Source organism: Plectropomus leopardus, chromosome 21, assembly GCF_026936395.1.
Source record: "Plectropomus leopardus strain MGB_pleo_1.0 chromosome 21, ASM2693639v1, whole genome shotgun sequence".
Classification (NCBI taxonomy): domain Eukaryota; kingdom Metazoa; phylum Chordata; class Actinopteri; order Perciformes; family Serranidae; genus Plectropomus; species Plectropomus leopardus.
In genome coordinates this window covers 23,112,968-23,133,357 of record NC_142196.1, presented here as the reverse complement: position 1 = coordinate 23,133,357, position 20,390 = coordinate 23,112,968, and the positions used below count along the sequence as shown (strand labels likewise).

The following is a 20,390-nucleotide window of genomic DNA, read 5'->3' as shown; positions in this document are numbered from 1 at the left end:
TCAGGATATTTCCAGCAGTATTTCTTGTGACAAAACTGGACAGTTTTTAAAGACAGTGGGACAATTCTAGCTGTGTTTTTTGTCACCAAACCAGGTATTTTCTAGTGATTTGTTGGAACATTTCCAATCAAGCTTGATGCAACAAAACCGGGTATTTTTTAATGACACATTGGGACATTTCCAGCCTGTTTGCTGCGATAAAACTGGGTATTATTTTACGACACGTTGGGACATACCCAGCTGTGTCTTCTGCGATAAAACTGAGTATTTTTTAACTATACGTTTCAGCCCTGTCTGCTGTGACATAACCATCAATTTTTTTATGACACATCATGACATTTCCAAAAAAAACCTGATATTTTAAGCCAAAACATGATAATTTCCTAACCCTAACCAAGTTTTTTTGTGCTTAAACCTAACCACACAAATTTAACGTACAAATGAAACATATCTGTGTTTTTGCAGAAATGTGCAATGCCAACGTCTATTCTGGAGATTGGGTTGGGGCCCTCTCTCTTCCTCCCTTGTTGACAGCTACGGTACAACAGCTTTTACCGGAGCTCATCACATCCTGTCAGCCTCCTCTCTGTCCCACTGTCCACTGAAGCAAAAACAAACCACAAATACGCCGCCGTCCAAATGACCACACTTTATTGATCCACTCCTCTCCTTCCGACAGAACACAGAATGATAAATAAATACTGTTATTTTACCATAATTTATAGATTGAACATTAAACAATCTTTACTCAACTGTCCAAAAAAACCTGATAGAATTAGAGAACATTATCCAAGACACTTAGTTTGCACTCTATAAAGAGAGATCTACTGTATCTAGAGATTTCAAACACAAAAACAGAAAAGGAATATTGTGTTTATCTACAACAAAGACATGCTACTACAACCAACCACTGGCAGCAGCATAGAAAGAGCATTCAAACTGTGTCGTGTGATGTGTGTGTTCATTGGGGTGTGTGCATGTCTTTGTGTGCACGATTGCTTTTATAGTTTTGTGCAGTGTCTCTGAGTATTAAATCATTTGGCAGCAGCGTACAAATAACAAACTAATATATTTTTATTAGATCCATATTTCAATTCCTACGCAAATATTTCCCCCTATTCTCTAAGTGGCATGCAGGATACAGAGAGCCAAATGGTCTCTACGGAAAAAATCCACCCAGAGAAACTTTTACAACATTGTAAATGGTCTACTCATATACTTTCCCTGCTCATTACTTAAATTAAAGATTTTGATTTAGATAACTGTATTCATGGTGACTCGACTTCAGCTGTTAAAGTGGGGTTTCCAGTCAAAGCCTTCGAAAATCCAAAAATAAATCAGGTCCAGAAGCAAACAGCAAGAATCTTGTGCTTTTTTGCTTTGAATGTATTTCTTGTGTATACAATAACATGTCTGCACTGTAGAGCTGCCCTTTAAAATGAAATTATTTAGTGAAATTTTCTCATCAAGCAAACACCAGATTAAGCTTTCTAAAAAGAGACTGATTCACAGAGTTGCAAAATTTGGACAATTTTAACAGACACTTAGTTGAAAGAAGGGTTGGGTTGATTGTATTATTAGTAAATGACTCATTTTCTATGCAGTCTAAGGCCCAGAGTCTGTTTTAGCAGCGTGGGTCGGCTTTTTGTAACCGTTTTCAATGAGAGTGAAACTTTTTTTCTCGCCATTTTTGTGTTGCCAAGCACCTCACATTTTTCTGTTGTATGCAGCGCTCGTTTTTGCCGGAGCGCCCTGAATGCCTCGAGGTGAAAAACTTCAGAGAGCGAGAGTGCCTACCATCAGTGGCGTTTTTTCCCTTTATCCAATCAGATGAATAAAGAGGCGGGCTTTCTGTGGTGGTAGTGTACAGTGGTAGCATAAATGTTAAGATAACTTTCGATCACTTCCATCATCACCCTACAAGCCAAAGCTGCAAGAGATAAACAAATTATAGCCTCAATTACTTGTTCACAATTTACGAACCGTAATTAGGCTCGACGATTGACTGCGGATTGTCAAACTGTCTCTGACTCATCCTAAAAAAATGCAGATTATGAGGAACAGATCTGTCAGTTTACTTCGCAGTGAAATAGCAGTTAAGCTCTGGACAGGTGTTTTGTTGGTTGCTTACCACAATTTTTTTTAAAAATGGAGCAAACTGCAAAATGCACTTTGTCCAGTTGGCCTTGCGCTGCTGAAATAAAAGTCTAAAAGAATTGACAAACGTGATGTGCACTATTTTTGGAAAAATGCCTCATGATATACAGTCTCTAGAAGTGTATAATTTAACTTTTTCCAATGATCTAGTCTTAAAATAGTAAACAAATACTGCAATAAAATGGAAACATTTAATCGCAATGCTTAAAATAATACACATGGAATTGGCACCCATGTATCGTGACAGTATTGAATTTGGAGGTAAGCATATTTTCCCGGCCCGAGTAAATATGATGCTTCTGCATTCTTAGTAAGATGAGTCAAATAAGGTATTTTATGTCCTTTGAGACTGTTAAGTACAAAATTTCAGAATTGCATTTTTACACAGAAAAAGGACTGTAGATTTTTTTCTTCTCTTACACTAATATTACTTTTAAAATGGATCTCTTTGCAGCCATTATAGCCATTTTTTGTACTATATGAGCATAATAGTATGGTTTTAAGGCAGTTTGAAGAATGGTTAAAGTATGTCAAAGATATAACAGTATATTTAGGCAGGTATTAAGAGGTCTTGTTTAAAATTGACCTGTTTTATGGATGTGAATAAAAAAAATAATACTAATGAAGTGGCATGCATTATATCTAACATAAGATGTGCTTCAAAGGAAATATTCTGTCCTAGAAATGAATTAATGAGAGGTAGCTGATGTCAAATGTCACACTGAATTAACTGTATCAAACGATAATATTGTAAGACAAGACTCGCTGGAGGTAAAACGACACTGACAGTGAAAATGAAGTGACAGCATGACAAGAGAACTGGCATCACATCAGATTTGGTGCAAGAAAACAAAAAAAAATAGGCTCCTCATTGTAAAAACACTGTCACTAGCAGTGTTAAAAAACGGTGTTAAAAGTGTTTTCAGGGTGGATTTTTCCTTTAATGGTTCCTATCCCAGTTGTGCATGCTCCAGGTCCAGCCCAGCACAGTACGTGATTCTACCAAACCAGCACAAACAAAAGTCTCTAAAACTAGAAACTGGTTTCAAAAAGACTTGTGCTGATTGATCTCTGCTGTAACACTCACTGTACAAAAAAATATCATCATAGATATCAAGTATAAGGCTTGACAGAATACAACGTTTGTCACTCTGTGGCTATGAGACACTGTGCGGTCGGTATAAACATGGCACAACAAGCTGGATGAAGTACTGAAGGAACTACTCTGAGGTCCATGTCAGCAGGAAAAAAAACTGATGAGAGTGGTCCAAAGTATTTATAGAGCACAGAAGCTAACATGTAATACTTAAGAATCCGTTTATCGCCCGCCCCCGAGCCAGCTGGAGTGGCATAACCAATCAGCTCGTAGACTGATGTGACATGAGGGCCACTCAGGCGTCTCCTCAGAAAGCTGTCATGTTGCACTTGTACACCGCGGCTGCTGAAAGCGTGTCGGGATGTGGAGCTGTCCCTACGTCACTGATCGCGACCCTGATGCGTCAAAACATCTGTTTGACTCTCCCCAGAATCAGAAACATGTGTGTGAGCGTGTTTTACTCGTCAGACGTGGGTCTCAATGTAGGAGTGTGTGTGAGAGAGCGAGGGGGTGAGGGGCGGGCCGGGGTCTGATTCAGCGGTCGGGTCGGGCTCCTGAGAGAACAGGTCCTGATAGGCTCTTTTCCACTCCTGGAACTCTGCCGACGACAGCTGGGGATTGGCCAACAGCCTGTCAATCAGCGCTAGCTCCCCCTCCCTGTCCTATGGGGGGGATGCAGAAACACAGGAGGGGTCGGGGTGGGAGGGGGGTTCACTCTTTTTAATTTTATGATTTTAAATCACTAAGCTTTAGAACGCAGACAAACGAGAAGCAGGACACACACTTAACGGGATACACTAAGTTTTGGGGAGATTTCACTTTTATTACACTAAAACCATCCATTTGTTCTGGAGAGATTGACTCCTCCAACTACTCAAATGCTTTAATAAAGTTGTAATAAACTGTTTTCTTTTTCCATTATTGCATCACTTCATAATATATTATATATATATTAGTATTTTATAGTTTTGAGTTTTTTAAAACTTTATTGTCAATAAATATTTTGATTTTTCTTGTTTTACTGTCTCCATTTTTGTATTTTTTGCATGGTCTTCCACACACCTGTTATTGGTATTATTTCTACCTTGTATGTTATCATCTCTTATGTTTTTCTATGTGGCCATTTCTTTTTCTGAAGTTCACCTGCTTTTTCTCTCATCCACATTTTAATTTTTTATAAATTATCCCCGCAAATGAGCATTTGTATATCAGTTACTAAGCCTGTGTAATGTTGAATTTGTGAAGAAACCTGGTTTCCTTTCGAAAATGGAGAAAATTAATTGATGAATTGAAGTTACTGGCGTCCACATTTAACAGCAGAAGTAAAAACATATATCTGCAAACTCTCAAACAACTCATGCAGATTAATCCAATTTTCATGTATCCTGCTCAGCCCAAAAGTGAAATTTATCAATGCTCTGTGTAAAGCCAGACTCCATTCACAAAAGCTTGAATTTTACCTCGCTGAACACTGGAGCTGCTGGTCTGCTGCTGCCTCAATCAGTTAGTTTGTGTTGTTGTGTAACTTGTGTTTTAAAGGGTTAGTTTGAATTCTCCAAAGTTACATGATAACATAAACAAACTAACTGATCGAGGCAGCTGTAGACCAGTAACTCCCATGTTCAGTGAGGTAAAATTACTATTTTTGTCAATGCAATGTCTCGCTTTGAAGAGAGCATTGATAAATTTCATTTTACGTTCAGTTTTAAGATAAAGTTTTAGTGAAAATGCATGCGTTCAGGAGGTACTGAGCAACTGGATAAATAATATACCTAGCTGTATTAGGAGTAACTGATACTTCAGTGTTACATTTTGATTTAAAGAATTGGTTCGTTTTCTTACTTCAAAAAGTTGATCACTGTCATTGAACTAAAAACAAATCAAACATTTAGCCATACAATTTATTCAGATTAATATCAGAGTTTGTCAAGACAGATTTTAAACTGTCCTTCATGATTTTTTAATATTGATGATGTCACATTTGGAGCTCAGTTATCCAGCCATAATGACAATATTAAACACAGCATATAAAAACCTCCTCTATCATTATATTTGTCAACAGAGACATTCTGAATTGTTTTGGATATAGAGAATTATAGCGCACATCTTCACTCGTCATCTCGCCTGTAGTTTCTTGTTTTTGTTCAATTTGATACATAACAGATACAAAGAAAACATGCGTGTATGTCTTGTTTCCACAGCAACCACTGCAGATAAGTAGCTGCTGCCTGAACACACAAACACAACCTGATGCCTCGTAAACTGCAGTTTAACGTCTACCAGGGTCACATGGATGACTTTAGTGCCTACTGTAAGCTCTAATTATTTAACAGAAAATCCAAATTCCCCCCAAAAAGACTTGGTGTATTCCTTTAAGAGACGTCAAACAGGGAACAAACACGTAAGCTGATCCAGCCAACCTGCACCAGCAGACACGTGCAGCCAAAGCCACAGACCCTCGCAAAAAAGCTACTGCAGCGACAAAGACCCCGGCGCCCTCGCCAACCATCCCCGCCCACGTACACGGAGGAAGCAACAAAGATACAAACTCTATAGAGACAAAAAAAGAAAAACAGCCACAGCAAAAGAGCCATTCACAGGCACGCAGCCCAGAAACACAACCGCTGCTCATACAGCATAAAGCCACAGATGGCTGCTTGACAAAGCTCTCAAACCAAACCGAGGAGACAGACTGGGACAGATGACGGCACTGAAACTAACAAGACAGAGACAGTGTGTGTGTTTATGTGTGCGTGTGCACTTCAAGGGTCAGAAAATCATGGTGTATTACAGCTAAAAATGCACATGAAAGTGTCCCTCTACAAAATAAAAGGAGTAACGTTTTATCCGTTTCACCCTGCTCTCATTTCATGTGGTTAGCTGCAATCATATGTGAATATAGACCAGAGAAAAATACACTGTGATAAAAGGTAATTCTTTCAGTTCACACTGGATAAGGTAAAAAAACAAATAGGGGATTTGGATCGAAAAAATGAAGAGATTTCAGTTTCGGAGATAAATCAGAAACTGCCAACCTCAAACTAAAGTATTAAAAAACTGAAAGGGTAAGAGAACAGCCTATGAACAAAGAGCAGGCAAAATTGCGTAATTTTCTTCTGTAAGAATTGCAAAAGAAGAGTGTGATATCAAATATGAGTTGGATATGAGTAGTATTTAAAGTTAAAATCCTTAAGATTTTCATGACATTGACTCCTGTTTAGCCATCTAATATTTTAACATTCAGTAAATAAATCACCATAGAGTAGTTTTCATTGTAAGTTCATGCGCTGGAGTCAAGCTGCCTTCATACACTGAAGAGATGATGCAGCATGTTAACCATGACATCTGTAATTTCATCTCATTGATAACAGTTTTAACAGTCTGCTGCAGATCTATCAGAGCTGCATTCAAGTCAAACTTTGCTGACTGTGAACCAGCTCTGTGTCATAACAGTGTTTGCAGTACGTTAAGTGAACTGCGGTAAACTTCCCTTGGTCTTGCCTGCATCCAGATTTCCATGTTCATCTCTCAGCTTTTTTCGCTGGCTCTGGGGCTGCTGCTCAAACTACAGATTGTACTTCCACATTTTCGTTTGCCCACCACCACGGACACAAAATGCTCAGAGGTGCATTAAAAAAGAGAGCCTCCCTCTTCGCTAAAATGTCTTTAGAAATATATTTTAGCAGATGACTGTAATATAAGAATTTGTAAACTAAAAAAAAGCTACTATATTTATTTCTGTATTGTAAAATGGAGACTTAAAAGAGATCAAAAGGTAAAATCACTGTATTTAGAAAAAGAGGTTACACTTCAGCAAAGGAATTCTTGGTGGAGTTCTTTAACCCAAAATCCAGTGAGCCTATCCCAAAATATTGAAAAGATAGCAAATTTGAAGTCTTCAAGTCAAGAAGGATAAAAACTCACATTTCACTTATTTATTAGGCTCACATCATTAGCGATAAGTAAAATGTGAGTATTTTGTCTTCCTTGACGACTTGAAGACTTGAGATGTGCTACCTTTTCATTTTTCAGAGTAAGATCCAAGGGTGCAAAACTCAGCAGTGCTGATCGAATATGACACAAGATTCTGCTACTACGCTGCCTAAAATGTTTTTAGAAATATATTTTAGCTTACCATCTAACTGTAATTTGACATCAACTGTTTCCAGCTTGCCACTATATTGTTTTCTGTGTAAAAAAACAGGCAAGCTCACATTACTTCTCCCACCAGCCGGATTATTGGTCTGGTACGGTGCAGATAGTTGAAGGTTTTCCACCATTTGAACAAAAGCAAATGCCACTGCCGTTTTTGTCTGTTTTCTCTGGTCATGTAGCACCAATTTCAAAAGTATTTGGTTTTCTATTGCAAAGACAGCCCTGCTTTAAGAAAAGGCCATGTATCCGGCTGTGAAATACTTTACATTTCAAGTTTTTAACTGGCAAATCACAGCCAGCTTTTTTCTGGGTGAAGCACACACAAAGTGTCCACAAAACAAGCTAACAGGCTTTTTCGGCATTTTTTGACAACAGATTAGTTGCCAGAAGAAACGGGCAGCCACAGTGAGTTGTTAGATGAAGAGCTGCTGAAGCTCCAGCAGATTGCAGTTGCAATTATTTTTACCCAAATTTGTTTGTTTGGCTGCACTGTAAACAGACACACCAGTTTTATGGTTTTCGTGACGAACTAGCTGCTCAACAATTGTTTGCTGCAGTTTTAAACCGCACTTGTTGATACCACAAGAAGCTGGTGGAAATCTTAAGGATTAGAACTTTTATATAAACTAATCTTTTTAGAAAAAACGTTTATTGGAAATAAGAAAATTATATTGAAAATTCTTAAAAAGGACTGTTAATGTAATTTAATTTTTACCTTTTTTATGTGTGCATGACATCTATGTTATATGTGTTTCTGTGCGTTTCTGGGTGCACATTTATGCCCACATATTCCCTGCACGTGTGTCTTTGCGGGTGGACATACCTTCAGCGTGGAGGTCAGTATGCGGAGGCGGTGCAGCCGCTCGTTAAGCTGAGGGTCGGCGGCCCGTCGGAGGAAGGACTGCCTGCACTCTGATTGACCTTTGACGTCTGACCCGCGACCCAGTGGACACACCCCGCCCTGCTCGCACGCACGAAACAGATCGCCCAGGGATGCGCCCTCGCTGCCGCCTTCACACAGTCACAGAGAGACACACTTAATGATGATTGAAACACTCCTCCGCTCACATTGTTTGAAGCTAAAGGCTAAAGAGCTGTCAAAAATCTGATTAGATTGAGTTATATCTCAGAGCAGCCACTGGAGGACAGCACCTCAACACCTCTACTTTACAGCCTAATGACTTGTGTTATTAATGATGATAAAGTCATGCTCTCTCTCCCTCCAGCCTCAGGGATGTCCTCTCCGCTTTCTATTTCCTCTGCTTGACTGGCTAAATGAGAATGGTTATTATATTTCATTGTTTACTATTCTGGTTTGGCACTTTTCTTTCCGTGCGCTGCTGGATTCACCTTGGCAACCAGTGCACTATTGTCTCATTAGCCTCATTAGATCAGCTTATTACTGGAGTGTGTGTTACTCTACCCGATACTGATTTAAATGGAAATGCCTGAGAGCGCTTTTTATTTCTGGCACATGTGCTGACGTCTTCACCTTAAAAAAAAAAAAATCTTTTTTTTTTTGTCTCTTGTGGCTGTCACTCAATGTGAGACACATTTTTCCTTCTCTGCTCTCACTTGATGTCCACCCACACACAAAACGGAGCTACACTCTGTCTCTTCTCATGCGTCCACGTGTTTCACAGCACACAGATGTCCCCGACGAAACTCACCGTTGTGTGTTTGCTGTTCTTCTTTCGCAGGGGCCGCGAGGAGTGTGTGTAGGTTGCTGTCTCGTGGCAGTGTGAAGCTGCGGGGTTTCCCTCCCTGGGTTGCCATAGGAATCAGCCTCTGCATCGCCATGGGCAACGGGACATTCCTCTGTGCGGGGAGAGTGTAAACTGCTCCGGCCATCATGGTCCCGCCGCCTGGACCGGGCTCTGCAAAGACGGCGTCTTCTGTAACATAAAAATATGAAAGAATAATAATAATAATAATCCACCACTGACCGCATCACTCATTTTAAACAGAACATTAAATGCAGTCGTAAAATATATTCACAAATTAACAAATATACCAATAAGTAAAAGTAGAGCCTTAATTTAAGATAATCAATATAAATCCTAAACCCCTCCAGCTACTTTTTGTACTGACAGTCTTCTCATTACTTTACTTTTCTGTGCAGATGATACTAAGATGTAGAGTGTGTTTATTTTTGTTGATTGTTTTGTGTCATTTCCATAGTTTAACCCTTTGAAACCTGAGCAAATTGGCTTGCTTTCCTTCCTTAACATGGAAAGAGGGCACTGAGCAAAAAAAGTAGAAATGACCCAAAAATGAAAGAAAATGAGTAAATAATAATGAGTAAATAAATATATTGTATATTTACTTATTAAAAGAAAATGGAAATGGTCTGCAAAAAAGCTTTAAATAGTTAAATAATTTTGTAAAATAATTTTAATGTGTAATCATGATAATTCTGTAGTTTTTACCTTCCTTTCCTTGCTCACTGTCTATTTCCTGATGTTTTTGAAATAAAATCACACCAATCTGCTCTGGGCTCAAAGGTTTGAATACTTGGAAAAGGTGTCTGAAAACACCACAAGAAAAGAGATGTCGTCGAAAATTCGGTTAATTTACTATCATAGCGATTATTTGTGCATTTATTTTTTGTTAAAATGTCTGTATATTCCTGTATTCTTGGGCCTGAGGATCCCCTTCAGATGATGCATCTCTTGTATTTCAAATTAAAATCTAAATTACAAAAATGACCTGCGTGCATATGTGGTGCAAAAATATAAAAAATACTAACATAACATTATTAAACACTGAGCTATATCTTATTTCAGTTAAATTCTCGATGGAGTGATGCTCTGTTTGGAGGAAGACCATCAATCATACAGACTGCAAATGTACCACAAGCCTGCAGAATACATCTGTCAGTGTCAAATATCCATATGTTATTAGTACATTTGGCTTCCTGTGTTGCCCTGAGGCCCCTAAGCAACATGGCAATTTGGGATGTTACATAAAAATATTTATTATCTTGCAGCAGAAAGAATATTTTTTTACCCAGAAGTTTTAATAAAATCTTCGAGGATTCTAGAAACAAAAAATGTTAAGGGGGACCAGTTTATGCATTTCTTTATTTTCTGCTATATATATTGAATTTGTTTAATGTTCATATTAAACATGGCTGACGTTTCAGATAATGAGGTGAGGGTGTGTAAAATCTGAGAGCAAAAATCGTAGAATTTCGACTGCTCTGAATACTCTGTTACTTAAGTTTTTTTCAAGTTTTTAATTTCTTTATATGGTCATCAGCTCCAGGCACGTTACTGCAAGTGTTTACATTACGTAACCTACACTGCTACATGTAGCTACATGCTAATGTGGGGGAAACATGTTAACTTGTTTGCAAATGTTGTTTATTTCTCTTTGATTTAGGATCATATTCTTGATGGTGAATATTTTGGTTTAGAAGCTCTTATTAGTGATTTTTACAGGGATCCCAAGGATTTTCATAGTAAAGTTCAAAACTTTTTCAAGGACCCATAAAAATGTCCACCATTTTTTAAGACCTGGAAACGCTGACCAATCAGAGCAGACAGGGTTTTTTTGGGAGGAGGGCTTAAAGCAACAGATGCTAAATGGGGAAAATATTGGCTTTATTTCTGTGACCCAAAACAAAACAATGATATCTTCGTCCAATAGTTAGAGAATAAGTTGTTACCTAGTGGTCCAGTTTGTAGGTAGTGCAGTCCAGCTTCAGTTAACGGTGTCTCAATAAGGTCTTGCCACGAACGTCTCTGCGAAGACGATGAGCGGCCTGGAGACCCCGTCTCACTGCTGCCTCCTGCGGGACTGGATCGATACTGCAGTAGACAGAGACACAAACAACATACTATTCATCACTTTTTATGTGCAACTTTCCAACTAAGCAGTGATTAGATTTTCAGAGTAAAATCATCCATGTGTCCAGTAAATCACATCTAGCTTTAACTGTATGTAGTTTAACAGAAAACAATGTTGGTTATATGTTTTTTTTAATATGAACCCAGAGAGAGTAACTAATCAGGATAAACAAACCATTCAGAGGAAGAGGGCTAATCGCTTACACACGACAGCTTTTCAGCAGTAAAATACTTTAAATATAATATTCTGATGTGGCTGCTTCACTTCACTGCCCACGAGAAAAAAGTTAAGAGTCTAGTACCGCTGAACTGCATATTTTTGTATAATTTGTATGAATTTTTAAAAACTAATTTCCCAAACTCCTGGATTTGGTGAATTTGAAGAATCATGAATGCATAAAATATTCATGACACCCAAAACAGAAGAAGTGCTGGAGGAACAAACACAAACTGAGACTTGTGGGGAATCTAAATGTACATTTTGTCTGGAACAAAAGCTATTATAATAATTTCTGAGGTAATTAATATCAAGAGTCCCTACTGATAGGATGGATGTAATCAGCTAATTGTGTGCCAATTACTGCCTTGACAGGACGTGTTGAAATTTGACAATTTATGTCATTCATTTCCTTTTTTCCCCATGTTTTGAAAGAAATTTGCTCAGGGTGTAAAGGTTTACAAGCTCATGAAAGGTGTTTGAAAGCAGCACAAAAAAGTGATGTCGATCCAGGTTTCAAAGGGTTAAACACTTGAGTTAGATTTTTAAAATAACATTGAAGAGGAGGGTGTTTAGTGCAACCGATCTTACTGTAAGGACAACTCAGACTTAAACGAAAATCTCAATTTAAGGTGTAACCGTCTGGTCTTTAGTCGCTGCGATGTCTTGCTCCGGACAGACTAACACACACCTCTACAGGATCACATCTGTACTGCACATCGCTGCTGCTGCTGCCTCCTGGTTTCCTCCCACTGTGAGTGCTGCTTCCCCCTAGAGGACCGGGATGGTACTGCGGCTCTGCAGCCACCGCGGGGGGCTCGCCACAGAGGAAGTCCTCCTGGGAGGAGCGTGATCGAGACGTCTCTGTGGAAGACAGTCGAGTGGTCCGGCCTTCCAAGTAGGCACTCATCTGACAGACAGAGGGGAGAGAGTGAAGATGTGGTAGGCATGAATTAATCTGCGGGTCTCATTGAATTGTAATGACACACTTGAAAGAAGGATTTCATCTGGCGAGGAGGCGTGGTGAAGCTTGAGAAAGAAGTAACGAGTGTTTGGACAGGAGTGGAAGCAGAAAAAAGGCAGAGGCTCTTTATTACAAGGATTTGCAAATATCATTATCTTGCTTGTGTGTCTGGTGATTATTTAAACTAAAGTGCTGTTGTAGTAAAGTGTTGTTGTTTCAGCTTTTCATTTAATCCTATGCTGAAAAAAATACAATTCATTTAATGTGGAGCAAAGCAATTATAGCATCAATTATACCAAATTTAGCCTCACCACTCCCTGTAGGCTAAATTGGCAATAACTTCAACTGTTAAAATGGACTGCGGAGGAGCACTGAGCAGGAGTTTCGCCTTCAAGTACAGCATGTACTTTATATGAGTGTGTGTGCGTGACTCACTGATGGAGGCCGTGGGTAGGTATCATATGGAGGTGGGGGACTGTCCTGTTTGGGGCTGGAGGTGGTGTCGTCCTCATGTTCACTCTCACTCCAGTAATCTGCAGGAAACCCACACACACACAGTCAGGAACATCATCTATCCATCTACTATACAAATATCATAAAATGTGGTTCAAATACTGCAATATAAGTTCACTGTGAGTCTTGAGGACACTATAATGAACTCTCACCCTGCTCCTGGCGTATCCTCTCTCGCTCGGCGTAACCCACAGCAGCCATGTTGAGACGACTCAGCCATCTAGAAGGGTTCAGATTTATGGATTTATCACACAGCTGAAAATTAAATGTAAAAAAAGAAAGAAGGAATACATCCTATTTATCAGTATAGACAGCTTTGAGTTGCTGAGTTGTTAAGACATCGGCTGTAGAGATGTCTGCCTTTTACCAATATAATGGAACTAGGTGGTGCTCGGTTTGTGGTGCTCAAAGCTCAAAAAAGTACAAATGTATCAGTGAATAAAGGCAACACGCATCTACTGCTAGGTCACCTACTAAGCTAACATTACAGCTTAGCCGAGGAAGCGCCATTAACTCTTTCGAACCTGGATTGACATCAGTTTTGTTGAGCTGCATTGTTTTCACAAGCCTTTAAACCTCTGAGACCCGAGAACATTGGTTTGATTTCTTTTGAAAACATGGGAAAAGGCAATGAGAAACTTGGCAAGACATTCAAGATTCTTTTATTATATATTTAAAATTATGGTACATAAACAAAGTTTTTCACAATTTTTATACATTTTAAGGTATTTTTTGTCTCTTTGTGTTTTTTCCTTTTTCCTTTTTTTTAAACTAATTTTAGGTAATTTTCTTGTAAATTTTGACTAATTTCTTGCAAATTTTCTTGTTAAATTGCTCATTGCCTTCTTCCCATGTTTTTGAAAGTAATCAAGCCAATTTGCTCAGGTTTGAAAGGGTTAATGTTTACATCTTATGCTGTAAAAAGCAGGAGCTTTTACAGTTGGCTGATATAGTCAGTCGAGAGATCAAGGGCGGCCTGCCATGAGCTGCCATGCAATGGGTGTGGAAACCTTCTGTGGCTGCTCCAGACTGTAGACCTTTAAATTTTCTGAGAGGCTCTGACAAACCTAAAGTTGGGAATGGTTTAACTTGGTTTAACTTCGAACAGCAAATTGCCGTCAGAGAATCCCCTCAGCCCTTCAGTTAGCAGAGCCCTGTTACATGTTGACCTATGTTACGAAGAATGTCTCCTGAAACACATTAACACGCCTCCCGGCTGCAAAAAAAAGCTACCGTGTTAAGTTATTGTGATGAGCTGCACTTTGCTGCTCAGTGTGTTTTCAGCATTAGTTCCATTCATAGCAATAAAAAGCCTTTTTATGTAGCTTTAGCAACAGTAAAACCACCTGCGGCCACTTCCACCACTCGTTTTCCGAGTAAGCGGGTCGTGTACTTCACCTGCCACAGGCAAAGCGACTCTTTTAGTTCCAAACCACAAAATCTAAAAATTGTGGTTTATCAGCCAGACTCGCTGTTTCTCCCAGCTTCCAGTCTTTATGATAAGCTTAGCTAACCAGCTGCTTCTTCTTTAACTCTCAGCAAGGAATATTTCACAAAATGTTCCCTAATAAGTCATTTAGAAAGTTCGTAGAGACTATTTCTCTCAAAAATGCAAAAAAAAATAATCCCCCAGTGGGCAGATGTTCTTCTGTTTCCCCTGCAGTTTAACCTTTTACAGGAATTTCATTAAATCTTTGATTATTTTCATTTTGAAAGTCATTGGAAATGAATGAAATGATCTGTTCAAAATGTTCTAACAAATGCTGTCTGCAGTGAAGAGATCATTATGTAAATGAAGGTAGAGTCTGGCGAGCCTCTGCACAGGTTGAAACTGGAGCCTCTATGGAAATATATCTTGCAAATGATGTTTTTCATACCCGTCACTGCCCGGATAAAAACAGGCCTTTCTTTTATCATCACATGAAAAACATATTTGTCTCGTGCTTTGGGGATAGTAAACAGGAAGCTGCACTCTTGCCACCCTGCAGGGAGTTTGCCCTTCTGCATAACCTTCATCCGTGTTTAGCACATGCTGCTTTACCTGTTCATGTCATCCACTCCATCTGCTGCGAAGTAGAAACTCTTGACCTTGGGGTGACACGCTTTGAAAGCACTAGAGAGACACGGGAGGGGGACAGAGGGAGTTATTTTTTACAGGCAAACATTTATACTTAAGAGCATGTGAACTTGATGTGGAGTGTAAACACATGAATATGCAATGCACCGTTTTTATCGTGTACTTACTACTTCTTGCGACATTCACTGGCCCGGTCGATCTTAAACTCTGGAAGACTGACGAAACCCTCGGCCTTCTCGTCCTGAGCCGCAGGAGAAATTGAACATATAAAGAAAAACTTAAATAATAGGCTAATGGGGAGGGTGAAAGGAGAAATGTTAAAGCAAAAATCTGGTTTATAACAATATGAAGTATGTTCCATAATTGTGAGTGTTGTGACCCAGTTGTGCTTATTTTGCACCTGTTGTAGAAATTCGGGGAAATGAAAACAGGCTCAAAATAATGTATCTATCTGTAATCACTCTCTGAATAAACACAATTTTGGCGAGCAACATAATGTTGTGTGCAATATAATAACTGTGCAGTCTCTCCTTTGCTGTAATGTGTTTGTGGCTGCAGCTGCTTTGCAATTACATTGTTAGACAGCCTCATGTTCTCTGCCTAAGTGATGATATTATTCTGCTGGTGGCTCTATTAGGCTCTATCCAGTTATTTAATTTGTGTAGCTTTAAATTGCTTTTGGCACCCAATGCGGATGTCCATAAGCTTTGTATTTATTGTCATTTTTGTCTGAGTTTTGTTTGTCTGGTTAATTCTAGTGAGGCTAAACTGATTAATGATCAGCTTTATGTACAGGCTGAAAAGTGTTGGTTTGGACACAACAGGTAATTTTACAGATGTTTCACTAGTGAGTATGTTGACATTTACTGCAATTTATTTTATAGCCAAAAATGGCACATACAGGTTTTGGAGCAACATACGCTGCCGTTCAGACGTCCCTACTTATTCCAGTAAGACAATGAGTCACATTCTGCAGGTGTTAGAACAGAGTGGCTTTGTGGTAAAAGAGTGAGGGTACTAAGCTAAGGCAGTATCATGGTATTACTGTATACCAGGGGATTTAGTAATCCTGAAGGTATATTTTTCAATACTGTCCTTAATACAGGCACTTATCTTTCTATCAAACTCACTGTATGTGGTACACAGCATGCACCACCAGATTTCAGTCTCTGGTCTCTACCGGTGGGACAGGCAGTTGGGCTGAAAGACACCACAACACTGAGTGGTGTAAGGAGAAGTTAGAGGGCTGTAAACAGCAGGCGGCCAGAAACAGCAGAGAGAGACCGCGGGGGAATAATGGCATGTTGTTTACATCTAACTTGTTGAATTAAGGATTTATTTTGACCAAACTGGAGCCATGATTGTTGGAACAGCGGACTTGGGTTTGGTTTTGGGTTGGATGAAGTGTGTTTTATTATGAGTTAATGAGGCAATAAGTCTTTAATAACTGAGATAAAGTGGATTAAAAAAATGTACAGTTGTATCTCTCAATTTAATAAGGGAAAGGGTGTCAGAATAATACTTTTCTTCACATTTTTGTGTATAAACTAGTCTGAAAAGCTGACAGTAAGTAGCGCACTCTCTGTTCGGGGGTTGTTGTTGCGTAATTTGCCCTGTGATGCATTACACAGGGTAAAATACAACAACAGGGACCCCAGTCATGCATATGAAGCAAGAGCATCAAAGAATTTCACTTTCAAAACTTAAACAATGAATTTCCTCAGTTCTTCGATGAATAATGCCCCTGTCCCAACTTTTTGGTAATGTGATGCAGGCATTAAATAAAAAATGAGTGTTTATTTACCAAAAAGAATGAAGTTCATCATTTTGAAGATTAAATATATTATTTGTGCTGTATTCAATTAAATATATGTTGAAAATGATTGGCAACTCACTGCATTCTGTTTTTATTTACATTTTACATAGTGTGCCAACTTTTCAGAACTGGGGTTATACTTAACACAACATTAAGCTGAAATCAGTTTAAAATCTCTTTTGCCTGCTGCTTATCCAGGGCAAAGTCTTCATATAGCTGTAATATTCTGGCATTCAGCTTGAGGGCAACTTCTGCACAGTTTTCTCTCCCTTGGTCACAGAGCACTAACATAACTATTTCAGAAACTTGCACTGCTCCTGTTAAGTGACAGCAGGCAGAGATTATGACAAATTTCATCACTGCCTCTCTGTTTCGGAAAATTTCTTAGACACAATGAAATATGTTACACCTTTTGGGAAACTGACACTTGAAAATATATTTTAGCATCAATAAAAATGCAGCTGGAGAGGGGGAGAAGGAGTGGACAAAAATATCAATCACTAAAAATAGTGATTGTGAATTACCATGCAACCCCACTGCTTTTGCTCCGTAATGACTTTTCTCTGCTAAATATTTCATTGCATTCTGTCTGTCTTATACTGCTGTACAGAAAAGTTACTGGTTACGATTCAACAGGTAGTTGAGAAAACATCTTTAAAGAAAAAACAAAACAAAAAAAATCACAACAAAAACAATAGGGAGACCCTAATGACAGATAAAAATAATAAGTTGCAGGCCTAACCCTGATTATAATATTATTGCAATTATGTCCAATAAAGTGTGCAAAAAATGTACTGGTTATGTTAACCTTTGCACAATTTGCATTTGTATTTTATGTAGCTATTGCCTTCAGAATACATTTGTACTGACCAGATATACTACTTCTTTTTGAATTTCATCTAACCTTATGTTTGCATTTTAAATTTTATATTTTCCAGCTTTCCTTTTCCCCCTTTTTTTACACTGTCTCTGCGCCTTCTGTTCATATATTGATATTCACTTTGCATTCCATTTTATCCATAGCATAGTGTTCATTAGCCCTGCACTACTCCTACACTTAAATTGAATCCATTTACAATGTAAGACCTGCACTGGCAACCACATAAATTTGCACAACCATCACAAGCACATCTATTGTAGTAATGGCTCTCTGCAGTAGCCCTGGGACTAGACTACTTTTACTGCTGTGTGTTTTTGTCTTATTCTTAAGTTTTGTTCTCATGTTATAGTTTTGTTTTTTTGTAAGTGTTTTGTAATAGTTAAGTTTTACAATTTTTTATTGCAGTGCTATGCATCACGCATATCCTTGCATTCATTATCTACTATAACAATAGCCCAACATTATGTGTGTTTTTCATGTTTACCTTTTCTTCTCTTCTTCTTTTCTTTACATAATTATTTCTGTCTGACCCTTCTTATTTGTATTTTTGTATAGCCCATATATATTTTTTCTTTTTTTTTTTTTTAAACAATTTTATAAATGTTTTGATCAATGTTAAGAGATTGTATGTACTGATATAAATAAAAATGATAGTTTCTTATCATGCTCCTTGAGGGTTATCTGGGTTTCCCTTGCATGTCTCCTTTTCTTTAAATGTATTACATTGTCATTTTTAATATGTGCTAAATAAATTGAATCGAAATTATGTATATCTTGAAACAAAATTTAAAAAATAGCACAAAAAAAGACTTACCTCCTCATTGATGTACCAGTACAGGCAGTTGTCCTTCAGAACAAACCAGTACTTCTTCCATTTCTGAGAAAAGTAACCCTTTGCATCTCTCTTTCTCCACAGCCAGCCCTCGCAGTCTCCTCTGCCCAGCGCCTTGCAGGAAACACGCCTCCGACTCAGCGAGGCCAAACTTCGTCCTGCAGAAAACATGAAGACAGACGAGGACAATATAAATCAGAAAATTGAAAGAATGGGAGCTGAAAGTAACATTTTCATTCAAAAGGTGCTTGTAAGTGCTCGCTCCTTCACAGCAGTTTGAATAAAAGCATTCACAAATTGCCTCATCCAAAATAATTCTTGGCAACAGTTCAATCTGTGGATTTGACAGAGCGCTGCTGCACTGCAGTAAGGTAAGAGGTGTTTAATAAAAATTGCCTTTTTCCTTCTGGCATGAAAGCCCTATAACATTTTTCACAACAGGCTCCTCATTAAAGATTACCAGGGAAACTTGGCTCCCAGTTGACGGCCGCCAAGAAACTTTTATTGTGCTGTATCAAAAGTCTTAAAGGGAAATGCAGTTCAATATTCCATTTATTTCTGCAGCAATGGAAAGTGCAGCGCACAGTCTATCTCTAAAGGAAACAACTTTCTACAGAAGGAAACCAAAGCTCAAATGTGCAGTGTGAAAAGGTTTGAAGTCTGGAAAGAATCTGCAGATAATTAATAAGTAATATACTCTGATATAGACGAAACTATACATCCTAGAAATGTAAAAAAGTGCCTTTTATTTCCAATCTTCTGTGCAGCAGCTCCACACTCCTGGCCTGATACCATCGCAAATTTAATTTCTGGATCCAGGAGAGACTGAGACAAGACTGCCTCAGCCACAGACCAAAGGGAGTAACCAATATTTCATTACTTGAGTGATAAGATTGCTACTCGGAGCATTTAAAACAATCAGTAAATCATTACTGCCGCATTGTTTTTCAAACTTTGGTTTAATTGCTGTAAACAAACAAAGCTGTCGCCCGAAAAAGTGCAGCTGGAGCTTAAGCTTTCAGAGCTTCTCACGGTGGCAGATGGTGAAACAAGTGAAAGAAAATCACTTCCAACGTGTTGATCCTCGTTAGTGTGGTGAAAGGAAGAAAGAGCTTTGGTCAAAGAGGCAAAGAAACTGATAGCAGGGAGCTGGAGAGAGGACAAATGGGAAGGGAAATTACCAAAACAAGAGGAAGCAGGAGGATTTGAGGGATTTATCATTTTGATAAACACAAGATACCATCACTTGTGTAAAGAAAGACATAAAACTAGAATTACTGCCTCTGAATTGTATGTCTCTGCAAACGCATCAAGTTGCAGTTACATTTAACATCCGTGTTTATGAAAACATCCGTTGCTTCAAACACATTTTTTACACTCGGCAGGACAGAAGATAAAAACAATCAGCACAATTTCAAGGTGGGCACCCAAAATTAGTTTCACCAATTCAGTGTCTGACCAAATGTCTCCCCTTTTGTTCCTGACTTAAGACAATTAGCAATGGCCAGAAAAGTGTTTTTGCAGAACATGATGTCACAGCGAAGCTGACCTTTGACCTTTAGGATATAAAATTTCGCCACTTCATTATTTTATCCTGTTAGACGATTGTGATAAATGTTGTCATAATTGGCATATTATGGCCAAAGACAGTTCATGGTGACCCTGACCTTTGACCACTCAAATTCTATTCAGTTAATTGTTGAGTCCACTTGAACGTTTGTGCCAAATTTGATGATATTCCCTCAATATGTTCTTGATCTATCACACTCACAAGAATAATACAAGGTCACAGTGACCTTTGACCACCAAAATCAAATAAATTCACTTGACTC

General features: G+C 38.6%; 1 protein-coding gene across 2 annotated transcripts in view; it reads right to left on the bottom strand.

Moving 5' to 3' along the window:
• Positions 1-634: 634 nt before the first annotated feature.
• cnksr2a (connector enhancer of kinase suppressor of Ras 2a) overlaps positions 635-20,390 on the bottom strand; it is a 102,995-nt gene continuing 83,239 nt past the window's right edge. For both annotated transcript variants that reach the window (XM_088072061.1, XM_042510815.2), the window contains 10 exons: positions 18,541-18,716; positions 15,198-15,271; positions 14,995-15,066; positions 13,106-13,173; positions 12,876-12,973; positions 12,168-12,386; positions 11,079-11,220; positions 9,079-9,303; positions 8,232-8,419; positions 635-3,915 (listed from right to left, as the gene is read on the bottom strand). In XM_088072061.1, coding sequence (XP_087928187.1) covers positions 3,718-3,915; positions 8,232-8,419; positions 9,079-9,303; positions 11,079-11,220; positions 12,168-12,386; positions 12,876-12,973; positions 13,106-13,173; positions 14,995-15,066; positions 15,198-15,271; positions 18,541-18,716 — 1,460 coding nt within the window. In that variant the 3' untranslated portion in view covers positions 635-3,717. The remainder of the gene's footprint in view (positions 3,916-8,231; positions 8,420-9,078; positions 9,304-11,078; positions 11,221-12,167; positions 12,387-12,875; positions 12,974-13,105; positions 13,174-14,994; positions 15,067-15,197; positions 15,272-18,540; positions 18,717-20,390) is intronic.